The sequence below is a fragment of the Phaethon aethereus genome (genome assembly GCF_964289735.1).
Source record: "Phaethon aethereus genome assembly, chromosome: 2".
Taxonomy (NCBI): domain Eukaryota; kingdom Metazoa; phylum Chordata; class Aves; order Phaethontiformes; family Phaethontidae; genus Phaethon; species Phaethon aethereus.
In genome coordinates, this window is record NC_138582.1 from 135,238,149 (window position 1) to 135,263,063 (window position 24,915).

The window sequence follows — 24,915 nt, forward strand, 5'->3', positions numbered from 1 at the left end:
GAGAACAGGCAGTTATCTGAGCAAACAATGTGCCAAAAAAGTAAAGCACTTGATGCGTGGTACTTCGAAGGGGGTATCTGAATGATGAGTTTGCAGGAAGTGTGTTTCCGTCCCTGTTGTAAATATTTAACCTCTGCCTGTTAATAGAGATGTTACCATTAAACTATTTTAATAAATGCAGCTTGAAACTAAGCAAGAAAGTTATACTTTATACTTAGGCCACAGTTTAAAACCTGCATAAATAGAGATAAATGTAAACCTCTTAAAAGTGCTATTCCTTAATGAACTGCCACACAAATTTGTCTTCCTGATGGGAAGCCACTATGCTTTCTCCAAAATGCACTATTCCTATTCTCAGTAGTAATTTCAGTGTAAAACCCGTGTGCTAGGCCCAATTCAGACCTTTCTATCACGTTGCTGTGCTGTTCTGGTTTTCTGAGGCTCTTGCATTGTGCTCGCTGGCTTTGTACCTGTCTGATGGTCCCTGGAAATAATTGCTGAACGGATGCACCAGTGGAAGAGCCTCAGCAGAGCTTGCTTTCTCACCTGACTTTTGGAGACTGGGGCTGTTTCATTACTCTTGCTGAGCGGAGATTTGCTCTTGAGGGTGACTGAGTATTTCTAACTAGGTAAGGTAAATGCCATGAAGGGAGACCTTGTTTCAGGTGAAAGGAGGGCATGTTGGTTGAAATCTTACAGCAAACTATATTGCCAAAGAGGCACTGGAGATTGGAAAAGGTCTTTGGAAGTTGGATGCTTCAGACTATGGCAGTAGGGAGAGAGGTTTTCTGGAGCATAGTGTTGCCTTAATCTTAAATGTAGCACCTGTTTTTATTTGGGGTTTTTGTTTGTTTTGTTTGTTTGTTTGTTGTGGGGTTTTTTTTAAGGGAAATGAATTCTTAAAATACACAAAGTGTTTTACCAGGGATCTGAAAATGCTGCTTCTCTCAAAATAGGTTTTTAAGTCTCTTCAAGAAAAAGTGAACGGCAAACTTCAGTAATCAGTGAGCCCTGAGCAGGGGTGTTCTGACAGCACAAGCGAGGGGATTGTGAAATAGTGCCTCCCTGTGCCGGCAATGAAATTTCTCTTCTCTTTGTGGAAGGCTCCTTACCTTCCTCAGTGGTGGTTCTTGCACTCTTCTTAATGTGCAAATTCCTTGCCTGAGACAATAAAATCTGAAGTGATACACAATTTATAAAGCTCTTCCACCACCCCAACTTTTGGAAAGCATCACCCTTTTGTTATGTCCTCTGGTTTTAAAAAAATATGCAGTTACCATGACAACTCTTGCCCACACTGGAAATTTGTTATTGGGAGTTTCTGGCATGGCTTTTATTTGCATATGCTGCAAACAGCACTGTTATTAAACAGACTTAATTATTCTTCCAGTCATTGACTTGGACAACTGATGTGCAATAGTTACAACTTTCTGATTCCAGGTAAGAGTGGTCATGCACAGTTCTATGCAGCTCAGTTTGCATGCTCGCAACTTTTATTTATTGCTTTTTTTATAGAGAGAGATTTATCTTTTTTTTCCTTATTACCTATAGCCATGCCTACTTGTTTAAGGAACTGAGAAAAAGATTTTTTAGGGGTTACTCACCATCCATTTTGCGAGACATTTTATTAGATGTTTTCTTCTAATTTTGAGGGTATTTGGGGTCTTTTTATATTGATATTTATTACACTCTGTGTGTGTCTTTTTTTTTAAATTGGATTATTAATTTAGATCTTTAAAAACATGCTTGATACTGTATTTTGTTCTCTGAATAAATAGTGGCAATTATATTATGCATTTAGGATCCAAAATTCTCATTGTTCCTGTCTGAGGTTTGAAAATTTAACCTAAAGTGATTATTGAATTAGTTTCCAACAGTATACAGTAAAGCAGTCAGCTTGCATTACTGAAGGCTTTATTATGATTTCATGATCCATGCTACAGGACAGCAGTAAGAGATGGCATCTGATAACTTGGCTTTTTGTTTTTCTTTTCCCTTTTAGGAATTTCCGTGGGATGCAGATCATGCCACTGGACTGCATATGGGTTAAGGATGAGTTCTGCATTTATCTCGGGAGTCTTCCAACAGATTTTCTAAATTACCTTTTAATGGTGTTCTAAGTGAGCTTATGTGAAACAAATGGTATTGGATTATGAGCGAAGAAAAAAGCTTCAGTGTATCCCAGAAAATGTTGTCTCCTTCAAGAAGTACTAGCAGCTGCTCCTCCAGGCAGGGAAGTCGACAGGTAATACAAACTTTTTTAACCAAACTGAAAGCATTACTAAGCTTGGCTGTTACTTTTGCTCTTGAATATAGGCATGTCTCTTAAACTCTGTTTTCTTGGTGCTCGCTTGTTTTATTTTATCATGTCTCTGTTTTCCTTACTCTGTTTTCTTCTTTTTTTTGTTGGTAACTGAATCTTGTTTTGAGTCAAATGCAGTAAACACACATAACTGAATAGCAGGCTCTTGCAAAACTGGAATGCTAACAGTGAATTTGAATTTCTATCATGTTGTATGTATGGTGTCTTTACAGTGAAATATTGCTGCTGTAGAAGTAGTTTGATCCTGAAATCCCAAATCTTCCCTGTAAGGTACCACTTTTGTGGTGGAATATTGTGTAACTGCGCTGCTTATTTCAAGTTTGCAGGGAAAGATGTGCGTGCGTGTGTGAAAGAGAATGTATTTTTCTGAAACTTGACATAGGGCCTCTTAGACAATGAAAAAGAGCCTGTGAATGCCTGTGTGTGCTGATTATTGTTGTAGAACTGTAGTTAAAAGAATAAGTATTTGTGAAGCATCTGGGTGCCCAATGCAAAGGATGCTTTGTTTTTTGCAGAGATGATGCTATTCTTTAAACCTTATGGTTTTAAAAGACATGTCTACGAGTGCACTTGACAAGTAAGACTGCTGAAGACAGCTTTTGTTTGTGGGCAAGAAACATTAACCTGCAGCCACACTGAGAATTAAGCTTAAACACGCTCAATCCATGCTTGCAAAACCATGAGCAATATGCTCAACATAAACTTTTGTTTGTACAGATGCTGGCTTAGTTGAGCTCTTGAAACTGCCTCAGGTTGAAATTTTAATTAGAATTGAGCATCCCCATCCCCCAAAAGCTTTGGAGACCTCAGCTGTGTTTTGAAATAGCACCTGCTTTTCTGGGACTTCTGGCCCTGTACATACAATTGGCAAGGCAGACAAATCTCTGAACAATTTATGCCTTTCAAAGTGCTGTGCTTGTAGGAAATACTGTGCATTTCTAATAGACGAAGCAAAGAAATCCTTGCTTTTAGGATGACTTTTTTTTCCTGCGACATTATTTTTCATATCCTCAGTATGAGATTACCTTTAAAAAGTGTAATTTAAAACATTTGGTATTGTCTCTTTCAACAGTGCATGTCTATCAAGTGTTATCATGTAGTACTTAAATAAGATTTATGTAAATCTCATGTGAGCATGACTAAGTCCACTGGTGTGTTACACAGCCAGTATAAGCAACCAGACTTAGGCAGAAGCAATTTCTGCAAGAACCTTGCTTACTGCCATTTAACATGATCAAATATGTTGTCTAGTTCAGGCTTTTGATACTATTATTAGCAGGTCCTATTTCATATCCATTTTGTTCTCACATGCTCTCTTTGCAGAAAAGGAATCATTCAGTAAGGTTTAATGTCATCTTGTCAGTCCTCCATTTTTTGGTCTTTGATCCTTGTACAAAAATGCAAGGTGTACTTGACCAAGGTGAGAGATGCAACATGGTGTTTTATTTGTATTCTTGGTACATCCATGCTCATTCCTTGTAGTCAGGCAGACGGTAAATTGCCCCATACACCTATCAGGTCAAGCTAAATAGAGGTATAAAGTAGGTTGTTTCCCAATGTATATTGAAGGCGATACAGTCAATATTTGTGATAGTATGGGGCATGGTGATAAGTATCTCCAATTAATATTTCACTATTAATCTTTTCATGGTCAATCGTTGTAATACAAAGTAAGTAACAGTATTCTTTTGCATCTAGGGAACCTGCATGGGTTGATTGATTGTCCATGTTTGCAGGGCATGGTAATGATAGAGGCAAGCCCACAGAAGCTGGGGAGATTGTGTGACTTGTTATATGCTGGGAAATTATCACTAAGCAGGGCTAAAAGCTCTGCTTTCTTGCTTTTTATATAGTCTGAAAATTTACAAACATGTTTTTCAGAAATTACATGTGCTTTTTAAGGTTCCGCTGGTCTTTCTGATATTTTTCTTTTTAAATGGGGACTTCTGACATTTATAAGGAAATCTTTAATACTTTCTCTGTTTTGTTCTTTACCAAGTGCAATAACTTTCTAGCTTACCCTATAACGTTGCTTCTGCTGAAGTGATCTAGAGGTCTTCTTTCAAAGTAGCTAAATTTAGAAAGAAAAAAAAAAATTAGTTCTAAATTGCATTTTCTTTCAGCATTGTCAGTGTTTATGTGCATGGCTGTGTATTGCTGTTCCCTACTTAATTCCCGTATGGTTTTGGTGTTTTGTACATGGCTGTTTTTTCACGCTGAAGTTGTCCTGAAGTTTACAGAACGATCTTTTTTGATTGAAAAAACAGATTTGGATATCCTATGCAGTATATGCAGTATGCACTCTGGATATTTACTTGAAGATAACTTTTGTGGGCCATTTTCCCTTTTTTAAATTTATTTGTTAATTATAGTTTGTGATGGTAGCACATTTCAGTGAATATTTTGTTAGATACACTCTTCTGTGCTGCATGTGGAAAGAGGGACCTTGAGGTCTAACAGAGGCGGTACTCTGCAAGACTTACTGGCCTGGACATAACAGTGCTTTGGGTGAGGAATGAATATCTTCTCCCTGTTCCTGCTTCCCCAAAGGCTCTGGTTTTGCAGCTTATAAAGATCTTTACCTTGCTAGATAGACGCTCTCTTTAGTCGTGTAAACTGTATGGTATAGCATATATAATAAAATCTAAATTGTTGGTCTGAGCAGTGAGAATGCTGAGATCTTATCTTGTGTCCTGTTCCTTTGCTCCCCCCTTCCCACAGACGGTTTCTTGTCACATCTGATCAACTAGTTTTGTTCGTATCATTAATTGCTTCTTTTCTTACTGAGCCTCTTGTATGGGTAAATTGGAGCTTTGCTACTAATATCCACCTACTCAGTCCTGACAAGACTTGGGTATGAGTGTTGCTACCCGTCTGAGACTTATTTAATTTACCCTTTTCACCTGCATGTTAGTTTAAATGACAGCACTTCAGGTGTTCTATTAAGAAAACAGCAACAATCTAAAGTCCTTCAAATCTGTTGAAAGTCCCATAATCCAAAAAGTACCACAGTTTTTTTTTTTTTTTTCCAAAGCTCTGGTACAAAAGTACAAGTACCACTGTTACTGATACTGATACTTATGATGAAAATTTAAATAATTTTGCCATAGGCTGTGCAGATTGGGGAGTGAAGTGCTCCAATTTTGATATTCTTTCCTTCATCTTCCAGCTACATGGAGGGCTTCTTATTCCTCCTTCAAACACTTGCATCACTGTCAGGGGCCTTCAGAGCTAGGCTCATTGCTTGCAGGTTAACAACAGATCTGCCTGGCAGGTGCTTTTCTCTGTGCTATTGATCTGACACACCAGTTCTTTTAATCTAGTTAAGTAGAAAGAATTTCTGAAATGTGCAGGGGAAGGGACATGGACAGTTCAGTTGTTTTTCCCCTCAAAACAGTGGGATCTGATTTTTGAGTCCCTCTGATTTCCTAGGCACAGACACTGTTGCAGGTACGCACTAGCACCACGTAGTAAGAAGCTACCTGAGATTGGGGTATGGAACCCCCATAGTACCAGGCTGCTGTGCCTGCTAAAATTTAGTTATTCTTCCCCACAGAGCAACGTGTGTTGGTGCTGTAGAGCAGAAAGAGAGTCCTGTGATGCAGAAGATGATCCACTGTGCTAAAAAAGAGTTGACCTAAACATGGCTGCAGGATGTGGAGGGGCCTACGCCTTCTTTTGCTAAACTTGGTGCCCTTTTTCTGCCAGACACAACACATTGTGCAGAGTGAACTGTAAACGTTATCAGTTAATCCTGTTCCACTAAGTTCACCTTCACCAGCAGGTTGGAGGCTGCTGCCACATCCCGCCTCTCTGCTTTTCTCTGCCTCTTTCCTTCAGTCATGGGAAGGGATCATTTCCACAAAGCCATTAAGTCAAACTGAGTCTTGTGAGGAAGGAAAACTGGTGTTGATCATCTTCAAATTTAAATTGACGTGTGAGCAAAAGAAGATGTATTGTGGTAGTTATTTTAAAGTCTAATTTGTTAACTAACTTTAAAAATAGATTCAGTAGGGAAAAGCTTTATGTCAGGAGAGCTGCTTAAAAAAACTCATGTTCTAAAAAAGAAAATTAAATCATTGCTGCCAATTTTATGAACCGTAACAAATGCTTTATCTGCAGCTGATGCCAGCCCTTATCCTCCACGAAGCGGGTTTATATTTTTGGCACTTCAGAATATTCTGTACAACTGACTGCATTTTACACTGGAAGAAACTCTGGCACTGTCATGTGTTTTGTTTAGGGAGCTGCAAGTGCAAGCATTGGTCTGAGAGCTATTAAACTCATTACTTCATTCTTTCTCCTGAAATAATTTGCCTTGAGGAGCTGTATGGTACAGAATATTGCAGAAAACAAGGAGGCTTTTGTTTTATTAAATAAAGAAAATTACTACAGTTAACTAACGACAGACTTATCTCTGAAGACCAAAGCATATGCGTTTTTTTCTCAGCCACAGAGCAGGTATAAGCCAAATAGTGACTACAGGGTGAATTTCCAGTGCTGATCTGAAATGAGCACCTCTAGACCTGAGAAAAGTAAAGAGTATGTTCTTCCCTCAGCCTCGAGTGAAATTTCTGCCAGGGCAACAAACGCAGTGTTGATCATTTTGTGCAGATAGCAGCCCATAATGGTACAAAATCTTTTGTAGTGTGATGACCTTAAGACACTACCAATCTGGGCATCGGGCTTATGCTAGAATTGTTAATGCCATTCAGCGGGGAGCTTGGGGGAGCTGGGTTTGGGGGTGTGGTGGTTGGTTTTTTTTTTATTTAGTGCTGTGGTTTGGGGTATCTCTTTCAGTTCCCTGTTGTGGGATAAGAATCAGCAAAGTGGAGCATAATCTGAATGCTTCCAGTAGCTTTCAGGAAATCCTGTATCTCCATTTGCTCCTCTGCTATTTCAGACAGATGAGAACAGATGATAATCGACCAGCCTGATTCATCTGCCTTCATTTTAGAGAGTAAGCAGTTTTCTTTCGCTTCTGCAGCTGCTTCCAGCAATAGCCAACTGATGCTTTTTCCTCATTAAATGTGTCAAATCTCTCGCAAAACAAAATACCAATCAAAATCCCATAGGGTCTAGGTCAAGAGCAAATGAATCCAAAACCAGTCACAGCAGCACTGTTTTGAAAAACGTGGAAGTTCAGGGGTTCACGTGGGAAATACTGGATGCTTCTGTACGGATATATGTGGAAGAGGACCAGATGCTGTTACTGCAGCGTTGCACCTTGCATGTATCCAGCAGGTCCCCAAACTGTTAATTCTCTGAGCTATTCCTTGCCTTTCCTTGGGTAACTTAGTTATTAAATAGTTTTGTGCTTTTGAAAGGATCATTTCTAATTCAACTAAGCTACCTTTATGTAAAATTTGCAGTTGAAGTGTGAGGTTCCCAGGGCAGACATGTGAGTAGGAAACTTGCCTTCACCACCTGAGGTGGCCATTGGGACTGCTTAATGGGAGGAAGTGCTCCCACTTCAGCTTTTCTTCCCATTTTCACACTTTTTACTTGTAAAGGCACATTTTTGGCCACCTCACTGACCTGAAGAACACTGAGAAATGTGGCTCTCCTGCAGGAAAGTGGGAGACACCTTCTGTCTGGACTGCAGGAGAGGCCCAGACAAAATTGGAGTTGTACTGCAGAACAGGATGTGCTCTGTATTTAAAAGTTTGATCAAAACTGTTGACATGGTGTATATTCCAGGTGAGTGTAATTGGCAGAGCTATTTCTCAGCTGCTTCCTTTCTCTTCACCTCATATGCTCAATGTAGCATGGCTCTGTCTCACTTCAGGAGTCCTTTTCTTTGTAAGCTTATCCTTACAAAAAGGTGAATCTGGATTCTTCTGTTTGTCTTGATTGTGCTCAAATTTGTGCTTCTCTCGGGCAAGCAGACCACTCTATTAACCATATGGAGTGTGTCCAGAGAAGGGCAATGAAGCTGGTGAGGAGTCTAGAGCACAAGTCTTCTGAGGAGCGGCTGAGGGAACTGGGGTTGTTCAGTCTGGAGAAGAGGAGTCTGAGGGACACCTCATTGCTCTCTACAACTACCTGAAAGGGGGTTGTGGTGAGGTGGGTGTTGGTCTCTTCTCCCAAGTAACTAGCAATAGGACATGAGGAAATGGCCTCAAGTTGTGCCAGGGGAGGTTTAGATTGGATATTAGGAAAAATTTCTTCACCGAGTGGTCAAACACTGGAACAGGCTGCCCAGGGAGATGGTGGAGCCACCATCACTGGAAGCATTCAAAAAACGTGTAGACATGGCACTTCGGGACATGATTTAGAGGGCATGGTGATGTTGGGTTGATGGTTGGACTTGATGATCTTCAAGGTCTTTTCCAACCTTATAACTATATCATAGTTATTTACCCCAGAGCAGGAAAGGTTTCATAATGATTGAGAATTTGAAGTGAGTCACAAAGTAGTAAAAATAAAAAATAAAGAATATGGAGTGTAACTTCTGCTTTTCAATAGGAAAAATATGATTTTGTAATTGTTGGTTAGAAATAATGGTATTTAAGTAGCTGTCAAAATATACCAAACTGGACTGAGTAAAGGAACTATTTGTTACAAAACTGACAAGGATAAACCCCAAACCTGTAGGGGCACAAAATGTGTGTCATAATAACAATTCTGGTTAGCACAACTGCAGTTTTGACTTACCTTCAGGCAGTAGAACATCATTGGGTGGGCTGTAGGGTGTTGAATGATGGGAGCTGCCCACCCCCACGTTTTTACTGCTTGCAGCCTGTTGTGTGGTGAGTGCTGGTAGAATGAACTTAAGCCGGGGAAACAGCAACTTTTCAGTTTGTTCCATAAAGTGCAGTGCAAGGGAAATAGTAGAGTGCCACCAGTAGCGTGGTGGAGAGATCGCATTCCTTAAGCTGTTTAATGAATGTCTTTTCAACGATGGTTTGCTGTTACGCCTTATTACTGAACTAATGAGCATATTACCTGATGTAAGTTTTTTCTAGGTTTCTAGGGGTGAATTTAAAGATTCTGGAGATGGATAAATGAGCACAACTAGCACTCTTGCAGATTTCGGTTTCATTTTTGTTTTAAAGTTTTTTTTTGAGTCAGTCAGGTTCTTTTTGGGAATACTTGCTTGTGTATCCTACAGGGAGGACCAGAAGTACTTACCCACCTGGTATAGTTCTGTTTCCCCAAAGTGTTTCATACTAGTCCTTTTTTGTCATTAAAGTCTGTATGTTAAAGCATTCTTTGTCTTTTTCAAATATATGGGGATGGTATTAGCATGTGCCATTTCCTGTCAGTTGTCCGTAATTCTAGATCTGCCGAATCCTGTGGTAGCTGGCGATAAATAATTCATGAGATCTCTGATCAGAAATATTGAAACTCATGTTACACTGTCATCAGCAGTTGTTCCATAAATAAGAACTGTAAAAATACTATGAGGTTTATTCTCTTCTCTGTTATGTTGGTGCAGGGTCTTTCATTTAAGATTTCCTGATGGCAAAAAAAGAGAGATCCTCTTTTAATTAGAGGTGTATCTGATGAAGGGTGTTTTTTATTTTTCTTGTATTGTCTCTTTATGTCATGTTCCTCATAGTACTTGAGTTACTTCCCTGGCCTTTTCATTTGTTTTTATTTGATTATTTTTACTTTAGGGAGGCTGCAATTCACACCAAACACAAAACCTTGAGTTACTGAATATGGGCAAAAGAGTTTTATAGAAAAGATCGTAATTTTCAGTGTCTGTTATTTCTGCTTCATAACCTACAAAACATATCCTTTTAGCATAGGCTGTTTCTGCCTGTGATGGCAGAAAGTTTTTTATGCTAAATTGTGATTAGGCTGTGGCTATAAGCTCTGTGTGTCTGTATGTATGTATAGAAAAATATACATATAAAACTCTGGTAAGCACATACATTCAATGAAGGATGGTATCATAAAAATAGTATTTTGCTTAGTTTGCATTGTTTCTATCAAAATAAAAAAGAATCTCGTGTCTTGGAAGATAGACACCAAAGTGTAAAGATGGATCTAAGGTTAGATTTCAACAGCATTTGTTTTTGGTTTTTTTACTTATAGCCTTCTTCCTCTTGAATGTCTCTTAATAATTCTGTTCTTTGGAAGAAATAAGATCTAGATTTGGATTTTCTATTCAAGCAGGACAGCTGGGAAATTGTAGAAGGACTCCGGGGAGCAATGAATTGTACCCAGGAGCCACAGAAGCAGGAGGGCTGCTTGCTGAAAAAGAGGAAATGGCCTTTGAAGGGCTGGCACAAGGTAGGAGACGAATGTGTATCTGTAAGCCTGATGCTGGTATGAGTGAAGCTTGCTTGGTGTGGTTTTGTGGCAAAAACATTACTTAAGAGCGAAGAAAGTGTTCTCCAAAGAAATATGGGGGAAGGTTGTGGTGGATTTTCTGTTTGGGCTTTTCTTGGGTTGGTTTGGTTTGTTTGTTTTTAATTCTCTGCATTTACGGTTACAGAGATACTTCTTTTTGGACAGAGGGATTTTGAAGTATTCTAAATGCCAAGCTGATGTAAGTGAAACCCTTTAAGGCCATTATAAGGTAACAACCCTATTTTATCCAAAATAACAACAATTCCATATTGTTGGCAATGGGAAATAGAGTATCAGCAGTTCTAAACAGTAGGTTGAAGGGAGGAAAATGATGGTTTCAGCAGGTAATATCTATCCTTTTGCTTTATTCTGGAGTGACTATTCTTTTTACTTTTTTGCAGATAGAGAGAGGGAAGCTTCATGGCTGTATTGATGTTGGACTTTCTGTCATGTCTGTAAAGAAATCAACAAAATGTATAGATTTGGATACAGAAGAGCAGATATACCATCTGAAGGTAGGTATTCAAGATTATTATAACTTTGCTCCTAAAATAACATTAGCTGTGTATGGTGGAGACCTTTGGGGATTTTTTAATAGTAGGAGGTCTGTTAGTTATACTAATAACTTACTTTTTAGTCTCAGCAGACTAGTTTACACTTCATAACTTGAAAGGCCATATTGTACTGTTCCAGAGTCAGTAACCTCATTCTGAATAGAAACTTTGAAGATGCCTCATGTTTAGCAGGACTCTTTTCACGCAGCACTTTTTTCAGCAAAAGGTATGCACTTGTTTGTGCAAGTGCTTTTATTTTCAGTAGCTATATATATTGCTCTTTGTCTTATCTATAGGAAGTATTTTCCACAGTCAAATGTGTAGATTTCTCTATCCTTGTGGAATAAATTGTTTTAAAATACATCACCAAAATCAAACTTGCATTTGTGGTTAGTTAAACCTTGACTAAACCTTAAAAATGGCAATTAAGAAATGACAAATTAAATATTTTTTTATTTATATTGGTTTGGTTTTTTCCATCTGGAAGCTAAGTATTGTGTTCTGATTGGAAGTCATAACCATAGTAATTGAAGTTTCTTTCTTTCTTGACTTTATCCTGTGATTAACCTATTGTACTTAAGTTCATATGGTGTGCATTTTCATAGGAACATCATTAGAAAAGCTTTCCTGATATATTTTACCAATAAAGGTCGGCCAGGCTAGCTGTGTAATGAGCATGATATACCTTAGTTTCTTAGTTAATGATTTTGAATGTGAATGTTATAAAACCTGAAATTTTGTGTAGGTGAAATCTCAGGAGCTGTTTGATGAATGGGTAGCAAAACTTCGTCATCACAGAATGTACCGTCAGAATGAAATCTCCATGTTTCCACATGACGTCAATAATCTTTTCTTCCCTGTGTCTACTACTGCGGACTCTGTCCCTGGTTTCTGTGATTCTACTCCAGGTAGAAAGGTAATAGTTATGATTTATAAATAATGAGCTTTCATCAGGGATTAAATTAGTCTGATTTCTGTTTATTAATTAAAGAGCATAATGGAAGTTTGTGGTGGGGTTTAAATTATGATCTCAAATGTCAAGAGGAAAATGATATTATTTATAGATTTACTCCCAAGCAGTTTTCTCTGTGATGCTGTTAAATTCTGTAACATTGTCTCATTGTTTTAATGCAGTAAATTGTATTTTCATGATGACTTTTAAAACTGGATATTGAGTTAGAATCCTCATAATTTTTGAGACATATATCAGTATTTGTCTGCTATGTGCTGGTGAATATAAGTCTGGGTCACAGAAGAACACTCAGATTTTCCCTTTAGCACTTTTTCATTTATCGTCCAGCTAATAAAACCTCTCCCTTTTTACATTAACGGATCTGACTGTGCTTACCTGAAGAGTATATAGGAATTATCCCAGAGCCATCACCTGTGGCCACTATTTATGGATCCAGCCAGCAGTGTACTTCTCTTTACCTAAAGTCTGTGACTGTTGGTTTGACAAATGACTTGACAAATGCTCAGTCCAACACTGTAACTGACCTCTTTGATGCAGTCTCACAGAAGTGTGAATGTGTTCTGTGCCTGAACACAAACCTCTGTGCCTGCAGCAATCTGCACATTGACTGGCTGATGCTCACCCAGAGAAGCTCTTCTGCTCCAGTCTAGAACCACTGATCTGTTTTGAGAGTCATATGTGTCTTAGCAATACTGTGTTACTATAACTGAAACAGCTATATGTTTCTGTCAACTCCAGAAGTGTCTCCTAAGCAGCAATCACCTCTTTGTTATCCTTTTATCTAAGGTTTTCTTTTCCCTGGCTATATTGCTCTATGGTCTGAGTGGGCTTGGTACCCAATACGTGCAGTTCATCGCTTTGGTAGGACTATCCTGTAATTGTGTATGAACAGCTTTTTGCTAGTGGCTGAGAGGGAGGTGATCTGTGCGAGCAGGCAGCTGAAAAAACAGTAACTCACCCTGCAGTAACCGGGCTGTTCTGCAAAGAGCTGTCTGCGTGCTTTCTGTGGTGCCAGCAGGCTCCGACAGCCTGCTTTTCTAAGGCTGTGTCTGCAGGCAAGTGGCAAACCTCCTGCAGCCATTTAGTTCTTTTCTCCCAACAGACAGCAGGGGCAGAGGGGGAGAAGAATATCGAGGGCAAAAGTGGAACATTGCAAAGCCCATGATATATCTATGTCTGTGCTCTCAAAAAACACAAAAAAAACCAAAACAAAAAAAGGAATCCACATGACCAGCATATCTAAAATCCATGCTCGCTGCCAGGAAACTAACCATTTCTTCTTTGGCATGAAAGACTTTAATTCACTTCTAATTTATTAATCCAGATTTGCACTGCAAAGAGGCCCTACTTATTTTCATGTGAAAAATAGAAGGGGATAGTTCTTAAGCTGCAGTTAATCACCTTAGCTCTGCCAAAGCTAAATGGAAGTTTTCCAATTTACACCATCCTTAGCTTGATGCTAGTTGATAGCAATCCAGCAGTTGTTATTTTGAGAAAAATATATCAAGTGAACTTTTCATTGCATTTTATTCGCTTTTTTTTTTCTTTTTCCTTTATTTGCTGATTGGCTTTCACATTGTTTTGTTGTTGTTGTTGGGAGGTAGGTGTATGAATATACATATGTTTATGTGGAATGCTTGGATTCTAAAGCTTAGCTGTGCTGATCAAAAGCAAAACTATGCTAACTGGAGCTACACAAGCTCTCTCTTGTCTGTTTCTTGGCAATGCCTACTTCCTTCCTCCCTCTTGCTCATGCCCCTTATGTATATGAGTTCGGGAAAAGTTGGTTATATCGGGTAGATTTCCGAAGAGATAAATGTGGGGTTTGTTCACAAAATGCCAGTACAATTGCTCATCTTTAAATTCAGTTTACTCGTACTTTTAAAGGTGCTAGGATTATTATTTGGGTATACATATATAGATGACTAAAGCTCATACAGCTTTATGTAGGAATAAAACAGCTAAACTACATAGCTTAATTTAAAAATAAGTGTGCTTATTGATGCTTACTATTATTGCATACTGATTATAAAAATTGGCACAGTACTGAATGACATCATATGGATAGTGCATCTTATTCTGCAACTCAAGTTGGAGCTCGCATTGGAAATTTAAAAAGACCAACTAAGAAAACTGCAACTGACTGAGATGCAGATAATGTTTCCTATGAATAGATTTAAAACTAGTACTACCTGAGTTTTGATATAAGGTGAGCAGGAGGTAACAAAATTTGTAAAGTGTATGCTTTAGAGAAGAGACAAACAATTTAGTAAGCTTTTCTTATAACCAGTAAAGCCATCATGTAATGGCACTTGAGATGAAACATTTTAAAACTGATTTTAAACAAGATGTTGACAAATCATGCAATTTGTGCAACTTCCTGACATAGATATTATTAAAGATGAAAGGTTTAGTAAAGTCTAAAAGTAATTAGGCATTTTGATGGCTATTATTTGTAGTTTCATTGGAGAAGATGACAGCATTATAGGCCACAATCAACTGGTAACAGTACTGGGTAGCAATTTCTTCCCATTGGAATCTACTTAATTGTACTTCTCAGTTCGCTCTTACACAGAATTTCCAGCATCTCTTGAAGTGTCTGATAGTGGGTACTGCTGAAAATGAGAAGTTTGAAAATGGTTACTGACATGTTGTAAAAGGGTAGTATTTACACAAATGAGATGTATGGTCACAGATGTATTAAGGCACGTCAAGCCAAATCCATGCTAAAATCATACAACCTTGAGTAAAATTTGTAAATAACATCTAGTAGATCTTGCTTTCTTCACTGAAAAATAGCTTTAACAAATACGTGCATGTTACATTTAAGTTACTTTTGGGGCTTCTTTGGAGAGCATGGAGAAGGACCAGAATGTCTGACTTTGGTCCTGTTCTGATATGGTGCTTTAATTGTATTAAGTTGGCTTAATTTATGCAGAATTTTGCCCTTCCTCAAAATCTAGTTTTCAGCAAATTTTTATGGTTCCTTTAGTATTTCTACTGCTTGTGGACCACAGTTACATTAGATATCCTGACATTATGCTCAATGACTGTACACCTAGTCTAGTTCATAACAGTTTTTCCTCCAGGTTATTGGTGCCTTCAGTCCTTGTCTGTGATCATGGACCTCAACTGTTGGTTGTCAAAATTTGTGCATGCAACATTAAAATATTGTTTGTTAGTAACCACTTGTTCTACTTTGGAACAGGCAGGCAGCTTGACCAAACAGAATTCATTGTCAACTGGAGGTAACCTGTCATTTTCCTTTTCGAGTAATGAGTCCAGGATTTCATCTTGGCTACAGTCCTCTGAAGACATGGAAAAATGCTCAAGAGGTAATTGTATTTGAAGGCAGTTGAAAGTAGCCTCATATTTTCCCTAGTTTTCTTGACGACAAGAGTGCTACACTGTAAGTAGTCATTTCAGTTAGAGTTTTCTCTAAAAATGGAAGGAGGAAAGGGGTGGTTGATGATTAACTGACTACTAGTTTTCAAAGGACTAGTGACTTGGGATGTGGGGGTATCAGTTGTGGGCACCTCTTCAAGGAACCTATATATTTCAGTACATTTTCTTTTATATACAAACATCACCTTCAGTAGCAGGATTTGAACTTTCTTAAGCTGGGAATTCAAAAAACAGAAGCATCCAAAATCTAGTCATTCAAAAAGCTCTAAGTCTTTGTACTTCAAAGTCACCTTCTGTTTTCATGCTTTCCTCAGAGCATGAAGATCTTTCTCATGTTGGTAGTGTCTATGTGATACTTACTGCTAGGCAGAAGTTTACCAAGTGAGCTTCAGCTCTAATATAGAGGAGCCTCATCTCTGCTTTGAATGTACAATTCAGTCTTGATGCCTATGGCATTTTTACCATCACCATGAGGAGCTCTGACTAGTCCCAGACTGCAGTAATTCTCACATTATTCTCATATAAGAATAAGCATATTTAAGCAATTTTAATAAGCAATTCTTATACAAGTAAGCAACTAGGATAAAATATTATGATCGTTATACACACCATATAGGTGCTTTTCAATGTTTTGAATTTGAACTTGAACATAGAAGGATACAAGCTTTTTATCCAGTTGTCAAATAATGTGCTTTTAGTCAGTGAATAACTTAAGCTAGCCACAATCAAAAATAAGACTAACCTGCAAAGAAAAAAACTTTCAGTGTGTTTGTTACTTTAGGGCAACTGAAAATATTTTCTTCTTCAAAACAGACCTCTCCAACTGTCACACATATTTACTGGAAATGAACCAACTGTTACAGAGCATGGATGTTCTTCACAGGACATATTCAGCGCCTGCTATAAATGCTATGCAGGTTTGTTGTTTAAAAAACAAAACCTTGCAATTCCAAAAAACAATCCCAAATCCTAAAGGATCAAGGTATTTCTTCCTAGCTCTGCTAGTTTTATGGCAATCTGTATTATTTTCATCCTGTGTGTTGTTAAAAGGTTGGACCTTTTGAAAGCCCAAAGAAGGAAAAGAGAACACACAGGAGGTGGCGATCCAGAGTTGTTGGGAAGGAGGCTAAAGGAATGTTACAGGTAACTTCAGTCATTTCAGTGCCCATCTTTCTCCAAATCTTAGTTATTGATCACTTCCTGTTGTGACCAGTTTAGGAAATACGAATCCTTTCTAAGTAATGTCCTGTGCTAGCTCATTTTAAGTGGTAATATATTAAAACAAAACACAAATATGTTGTCATTAATATCTGCAATACGATCTGTGCTGTTTTCAGTCTCGCTGCAGTTTGGGTGGTTGTGGTATTGGAGCTTTTTATCAGTACAGATTTTTGCAAATTCTCCAGATAATTTTGTGCACGCTTGCATCCAGAGGCCATGTGATTAGATACTTACAAGTGGGGAAAAATAGTATAGCATATGCTACAGCTCCTAATGGGCTTGTTTCTTGGAGTTTTGCCAAATCCTCACTTACGATATCTGAGGCAAAGTTATATCTATGGTTTCATTTGCCAGGTGTCATCCATTCCAAGCCTTTTGATAACTGACAGTATTTTTACCATTTTTCGTATCTCCAACATGTAACCCAGATGGGTACAATAAAACAAAATTTTCTTTACAGTTTGTAAAAGCATCCCAAATGGCTATCCTCCTTACAGGTGCCTTCAGTGTTTTCTGCCCCTATGAGACTGCATGCTTCCAATCCAAACTTATCTACAATAGATTTTGTAGAGGACAAAAATTACTCTGATGGCTCTGAAACGTCATCAGAATTTACTAAAATGCAAGAGGACTTATTTCACATTGCACATAAAGGTAAACGAAATTATCTTTCATATGTGGTTTTGTATCATGACAATTTAAATAATGATGTGACTTCTGAGAATGCTTCCTGTTTAATGTTTAGAAAAAGCAGAAAACGTTCTCCCTACCTTTAACTCACTTGAGGAATGGCAAATGTTGAGATCTTCAGTAATTTGAAAAAAGTGGCTTAATCATCACATTTTAAAAACTTTATTTAATAAAGGACAGCCCTTTGTTTTATGTGCTAAAAACCTAGACTGTATTTTTTTGCCAAAAGGTATAAAGCCTCAAATCAGTTGCTATAAACACAACCGCAGATTATACTCTTTTGTGTTTGCATGCATGTGTGTGTATAAGAGCACATGTATGCTTGTCTATTCGGTGTGCTTCACTGTCTTTCAGAGTCAGCATTTGTTGGTGATGCAAGGGTTGCTATGGTAGTAACCTATTTTTAGTGAATACAGAAGAGTAAAATCATGTCAAGCTGCCCCTCTGGCTGCTTTACTAGAAATGTTTTCTTCTTTCAAAATAATTTTTCATTAGCAGTGCTTTGCTTCATCACCCTCACCACAGAAACATTTTTATTGTTTAAGTGGTCTTGGTGAGGAAGGCACTTAAGTATTTATATCTGAAAGACTTTTGGGAGTATTGACTTTGTCCCCTTTTGCACGAGATAATGGTTGATGTTATCAATAAGCATTCTTTGCTTGTTTTTCCCCTCTGGTGCTGATGTATCTTGAGTCTGTTATGTAAGGAATGTATCTAAGTAGTAAACTTTATAAAGTCAATTATAGCCAAAAGTGATGTATGTTTTCCAAAAAGAGAAAAGAAGTGGGGGTGAGGCACAGTCAGAATAGTTGCTATTAAGCAGAGCAAAGAAATCACCTACTCAAGATCATCTTACCTGAAACGTCCATGTTGGAAATTTTCATTTGATTGACCCATGCATTTGGGGGGACAGTTAACTTGGTACCATTTAATACAGTGTTGTTTTAGTAAAAGTACAAAGATTTTTTTCCAAAGTTGCTTTTTACCACACCCTTTCCAGAAAAGGGTAGTGAAGAAAACTTTTGCTTTAGCTTTTGATACAAATTAAATAAAATGTAACATTAGTACTTTAGTAGGTAATCTTGAAAATTTAAGTTAGCATACAATTTACTAAATGACATTAAGGTCACTGAAGATGCTGGTCATGTCATGCACATACGAAAGGCTAACAAAATAGATCATAGCGGATACATCTTCCTCCCCACCCCCTGTCATACTGTTAAAGATTTCTTCAGGTAGGTTAAAGTATGAGAATTAGCTTTGGTAATGGTTTGCAGTGTTGAAACATACCTTAAGAATATTTTCTTAGAAAAGTAAATTAGGTTACATCAAATACTCAGGTTAACTCAGAGTGGATGATTAGAAGAGAGAGGTATCAGAAATTTCTTGTTCTTTGCCCTTTCCGTGAATCCATGCTCAGATTTTATATCTTAATTTCCCTGTAAATGGATATGTTTTTGCATTGGCAGTTTTCATGACTGTACTGCAAGGCTTGATTAGGCCTTCAGAAATTCTCTAATTCTCCAGTTAGATGAATGTTGAAATCCTACATAAACCAGTATTACTGAAATAAATTTTTGTTCCTTGCGGTTAAAGAAAAGATTAAATGTCTTAAAAGTAAAAAAAATGAGGAAAGTGCATTTCCCCTTTAAAAATGTAGTGATTTTAAAATTGCATGATCTGTTGTCTGATTTAAAAGTTTCAGGCTAGTGACACTGGCTCAGGAAGGAGTAGAAGTAGCAGCATACTGTGAACAACACTCAGGATCTGACCCTTTGAGTCACTAAATCACCTAACAAGTTGAACTTGCTTGTGGGGAAACTACTAACCCTATAGCTGTGGCACAGTATGTGTTACAGCTCCTTTTTTGATTCCCCCCCCCCCCCCCGCTATTTCTTTTTTTTTCTCCCTCTCTTCTTCTCCCCCACTGGAATTTTAAAGGAATGTGGAATAGAGTCATGACCATCTGAAGATTCAATCTAACTGGGGAACAAAAGCAAATGACGAGCAGAAGTGGTTAGTTAGCTTTGTTGCCATCCGTCACAAATAATCAGAGTAATTTTGACTGTGGCTAATATAGTAGCATTCACCATAAACATTTCTCTTACTAAAAAATCTACCCTATAACCTTTATTAATATTACTCGGTTTTAGTAACCCATCCTGGATCTCTCAGCCTAAATTCTTGTTTCTGTCACTATAAATGATGTTTCATTGAAGTTTTACATAATTGGTAGTTATACAATTGTTAGCTGTTTTTAACTATCACGTTTTATGAAATGGTTCTAGTTTACTTCACCTTGAGGTCAGCTTTCAGCACCGTATCTGCAGAGAGGGAAAAGCTGAAGCAGATGCTGGAGCACGATGCATCCTCGTCTCCGTCTGCACAAATAGTTGGCTTGAAGAATGCCTTAACATCCGTAAGTGACATGCTGAAGTTCAGCAAGCTTCATTGTCATCAGATACTACCATAAAATTTTATAGTAGTTAATTTTTGTTTCTTTAGTATCTGTTCTGTGCTAGAATTTGCAGTATTGAATCATAGTAAGTTATTATATATTGTGTTCAAAGACTCTTTCTTAAATATTAAAGGTATTGTGAAATCACTGAAGTTTGATAGATTGATTTAGGTATATAGTATAATCTGTATCATTTCATGTTAAGAATCAGAGGGCTGCTCTGTGACAATGAGTCTACTTTCCTCGAAACTTACACTGTTTAATCACTCAGTTCTTGTAGGTTGGGTTTCCTTTTCCTTTTCTTTTCCTAAACAGCACTCAAGTATTCACTGTATGACTTGGCATAAAATAGAGGTGAGTGTGGCTGAAAGCACTCAGCTGTCCCTTGTTATGCACTAGAGCTTCACCATGCTGCACCAAGGCGCTGCAAAGCAAATTCAAGTACAACCTGTTCATACTGAATTCCAACCTTAATTATCTGTTAGTTGTCTAAAAGCAGCAATGGAGCCGTTAGGGCAGAGTTCTAAATGACAAAATATTGCACCCTTTAAAAAGGAGGGGGGTTTTGGTTGGTGTGCTTTTTGTAATTGGTTGAGACCAGAACTTTCAGGCTGGTCATGTTTGAACATGTCAACCAGACAGTGATGTGATTTCAGAGCAGCGAAGGCCATCATTACCATGGTCTTAAAATTTCAGTGTTTGTTGCAGATTCCTAATCAGAGGCAGAGGAGGCTCTCTGGCATTGATTAACATGGTATAGATCGTCTTAGAATTATTTCAGTATGAAAACTTCCCTTTGCTTTACAAAAGCTGCATATGGGTATAGTTTTTAAGCGTACAACATGCCTCTTTGCCTAGACCTTTAGAGGCTGTGATATCTTCATAGTATTTAGAGAAAGTTGAAACGTGTTGCACAGTAACTATATTCAGTCATTTGCACTTCTTTGTTTTTGGCTTTCAGATGTTCCACTTCTGATATTTGAATAGGTGACTTTTATTTTTCCAGTGTTATTTGCCTACCATTTTATATGAAAAAGTCAATTTTAAGATTTCTGAACTCCTCAGCATGATTTTTTTTTTCTGAGCAATGAAATTCTGTTGTCCATCTTCATCCTCTAAATGTCTTTTAAAAGTCATATTTTTAGGTTTTACCTGATACTTAATAAGCCTTTTGTAGCCCATCTAGGAGTAATCTGTTAACCTTGGCAGTTTCAGCAGAGGTTAGTACCTGTGAGAGCTATTCTTAGTCTGCAGATCTCTAAAACCATGATGCCAACAGAAATTTTGTCACCCTGTACAGCAGAGATCCTGCAGGAGAAAGAAATAAGCTTCCTTTGAAGATGTATGGAAGTACAAATATGATAAACTTGACATATTTCTAAGACTTCCTTGCAAGAGAGTCCTGTGTTGATGACTTTGACTTAGTGTTTGTTGTTGTTCATTTCAGTTTGTTTTCTGTACATGAGGAACAAAAAATCAGACTTACAGGTTGAAAGCTGTCAAACATAAGTCTATTTTGCTCTCATCAGCCTGGCAGGGGAAGAAAAGTGAACAGATTTAAAGTGGATAAAACACCACAAAATTAGCATCTCTCTCTGCTTCTCCCTCATTAAGATAGTATCTTTGACCTACACACAGTCTAAGAAAAGCAAATACAGAATGGGGAAAAGTACAGTATTATTATTTTGGGGGGAGGAAGAAGACAATAGAAGGAAGAAAGCACCTTGTAGCAAACAATGAAAATTGGAAGATGCTATTACAGGAAATCTGTGTAAATTTGTTTTTGCACTTATTTGATATTGTGGGTATAACACAGTAGTGTCCCCTTGAATGCTTGACACAGAAGTGATATGTGCCTCTATGGCAAATTCAGACCACACATATGTAAAGCCAGAAATTACTTTCTCCCCTCCATCATCACTTTGAGCTTACGGTCTTTCCTGCCCTCAAGACTACTTCCAAGAAAAATTACTGTCAAAATCAGAAGTATTTGTGGGACAACACAGGTATGTAAACAGCAGGGTTCTCCACATCCTAGTATAGATTCAGATCACTAAAATGGGCAGCAAGTCTTCAGTATTGTTCCAAAATTAGTATTCTCTTCCTACAAGTCTACTCAAACTGATATCTGTCCATCAGACGCACCCAGCATGAGTAAATTACATAAAACAAACATGAGTTTGCAGTAGAGTCTTTTTATTCTGATCATTGCCACTATAAGCTGATAGGACACATACTGTATCTATAACTGTCTGAATTTAAGTCTTATTTCTCTGTCAGTGGAAGACAAAGGGAACTGTCAGTATACCAGGCTGATGGGAAGAAATTGGATGTGGCAAGAGTAAGAATTAATGTTGAGAGAGGCTAGGCTGGAGAACAGGGGTGAAGGAAGGGAGGTTGAAAAGAAAAAAGATGCACAAAATTATTTTATAACTTATTAAATCAGCTTGCAAAACCCAGTAACTTGAAATATCCCTGCTATCTTTGGCTTTTTTTCTCCATTTATGTGTCTTTTTCCCTCACACTGAACAAAAATAGTTTTAATTTGAGAAATAAGGAGCAAGGTTTGAAGCATTTATAAGTGATTTGCTGAACCAGTAAAAAATCATGTGGTGGTCATGTTTTATACTGCACTTTCAATACTCTTAGCCCCTTTTTACATAATAAAGCCACGTTCAAGTTAGTTGAGAGAACTTGATATCGCCCATATTTTTGTTAAATATTCCAGGCAATAGCACAAAACACAGATCTTAAAGACCGGTTACGCAGAATACATGCCGAATCTATGATCCTTGATTCAGCATCTAATGCAAAATCAAGTCCAGATTTGATGAAGGTGGGTATGGATTTCCTCTTTCAGTGGTGCCTGTTCCTCAAGCCCCTACATCTAGACAGTGCTGCATAGCTGCATCTTGTCCTGCTCTTCTTGTCTTCCCTATGGTGTATTGTGTTAGCAAAATGAGTCCGCTTTCATGGTTATGAGTCATTTCTGATGATGCATTGTGTAGTATTTGATTTCAAAGACTTTTCTTGTGAGCAGTTTTCCTGAGCACACTTCCATTGCTTTTTGCTACTGGTTCCTGGTGTTCTCCCTCACCTCCTGCTCGCTTCCCATTCAGCATGAACAGAGCTGCTGCCTTGTTACCATCATGCTACTGTTTCTCTCCCCCTTACTCCCTTGTTAACTTTCAAGTGCTGTAGTTCTTTCTGTTGCCTGTCTAAATATTGTTAGCCCAGAACGCTGGCTACCAGTGTGACTCATGTAAGGTTCAGAACAGCTATCAGACATTTCCATGAAAGGATCACAGAAATGAGATGTACAAGAGCCCTTTCAGCCATTTAGTTTTCTTTCTGTGAAGCCAGGGAGTCTTCTACATATCCAGTCAGCCAGTTTGAGAAGTACTGATGTTCAGACAATTTTTTGGTTTGCTGCAGAATGCATGTGAGTATGGTGCATTTATAGATTATAGGATCTAGGTGTTAATGGTGCCAGTGAGGGAAGCAAGAACTGTTATTTCTGATGGATTTTCCTAAATGTTAACTCACAGAGAGACTTCTGCTGTGCTTGCAGTATACGTCTTTCATTAGAATTTGGGTGGATGTAACACTGGGGGTTTTATACAACTTATTATTTCCTTTTATTTTTAAAGACAGTTTAGTCATTCTGTCTGTTCATGTCTGGTTGAGTTTTAGTAGAGCTGTTTTTTGGTCATATTTAGCTGTTAGTTTTTGGTTTTTTTTCTTTAAGGTAGTTGATTATTCTGATGCCTTTTGCTTTTAATCCCATGTGAATTTGAACAGCACTTATACTGCTATCCAGACAAGCATTAATGCATTGTTTTTTAATTTCAGGAGTTCTTTTCTTATTTAGTGGAGGTCATTGCAATGACAATGGATTATTTCTGAAACTTGTTCTATGCACTATATACACACGAGTCAAAAATAGCTTTCAAAAGGTCCTTTAGAGGTTTCATTCACTAATTCCCTCTGGCATGGTTTGGGATGGAACTTAATGATGAAATAATTTATACTGGAGAAGTTTCATTGTCTGAGGACTATGTACAGTAGTGCTGCTGTGAGGAAGGCAGGGCCATTGCACAAAGCTTGGCTCTAAATGATCCATCAGGTGCTATGACAGACCTGTGAAAATTGAAGCGGTATAAACTAGTATCTCAAGCCCTTGCATAAGGTGAAAGTTTAGTTTGTCTAATGGGCAGTTTATGTTGTAGTTTATCACGCCAGAGTGGGAACATGAAAGAAGGCCACCTGAAACTCTCATGTGAAAGATACAAAAACTTGCTGTTCTTTTATGAACCTTTCCTGCTCACTTTCCTTCTCAGATTCATAATAGGATAGGAAACAATCCCAGTAGCAATGCTTGCGTGTGTAAGATTTATTTTTTTACTTGTAGGCTAGTGTAACTTCCTTCCCACAGAAGAGACAATATTGAGGTTTCCTCTTTTCTTGCTGCTATATCAGAAGTATTTTTTTTTAATTTAAAAATAGTCTTTTGTATGATAACAGTTTGGTTTGTTACCATGTCATCATTATCAGCATGTACTGAATAACATTCCGTATTATAGTAAAATCTACTAGCAGAAAAGCTTTGAAAGAAGATTTGTCAGTTTGATTGTAGACTTATCAGATTATTCATTATGTTGTTCTGAAAGTAAAACACTAGAATTCCTGCAAAATTATGATAGGGCAGTCATGGTTACAAGTTAGTAAAGCATCTCAGGCAGAAAAGCTTGAGAGCAGCTAATACACTCCTTTGGGCCAGCTACTCCTTTTCCTTAGCATTGCTGGAGTTACTAGGCAAAACAATAGTGCACAGTGTTCTTCCAACATTTTTTTACTGCATCCACAGAATGAACCAAGTCTCACTGGTCACCCCACCTTTGCTAGGCCACCTTTTGGAACTTTGCTTACACCAATGATCTGTAGAGCTGAGGAGGAGTTACCGAGACCTCCGTGGCAGTCAAACGTG

The 24,915-nt window shown here is 37.9% G+C and overlaps 1 protein-coding gene across 4 annotated transcripts in view; it reads left to right on the forward strand.

Moving 5' to 3' along the window:
* Positions 1-502: 502 nt before the first annotated feature.
* Positions 503-24,915, forward strand: part of OSBPL3 (oxysterol binding protein like 3) — a gene marked incomplete at its 3' end in the record, with an annotated part of 48,419 nt that continues 24,006 nt past the window's right edge. Inside the window, exons 1-11 of one of the 4 annotated variants that reach the window (XM_081996912.1) lie at positions 503-2,245; positions 10,451-10,567; positions 10,773-10,826; positions 11,029-11,142; positions 11,927-12,097; positions 15,363-15,489; positions 16,373-16,476; positions 16,610-16,702; positions 17,278-17,434; positions 19,759-19,889; positions 22,657-22,764. In XM_081996912.1, the coding sequence (XP_081853038.1) occupies positions 2,153-2,245; positions 10,451-10,567; positions 10,773-10,826; positions 11,029-11,142; positions 11,927-12,097; positions 15,363-15,489; positions 16,373-16,476; positions 16,610-16,702; positions 17,278-17,434; positions 19,759-19,889; positions 22,657-22,764 (1,269 nt within the window). In that variant the 5' untranslated portion in view covers positions 503-2,152. The remainder of the gene's footprint in view (positions 2,246-10,450; positions 10,568-10,772; positions 10,827-11,028; positions 11,143-11,926; positions 12,098-15,362; positions 15,490-16,372; positions 16,477-16,609; positions 16,703-17,277; positions 17,435-19,758; positions 19,890-22,656; positions 22,765-24,915) is intronic. The other 3 variants (XM_081996914.1, XM_081996913.1, XM_081996915.1) reach the window with 3 other exon arrangements.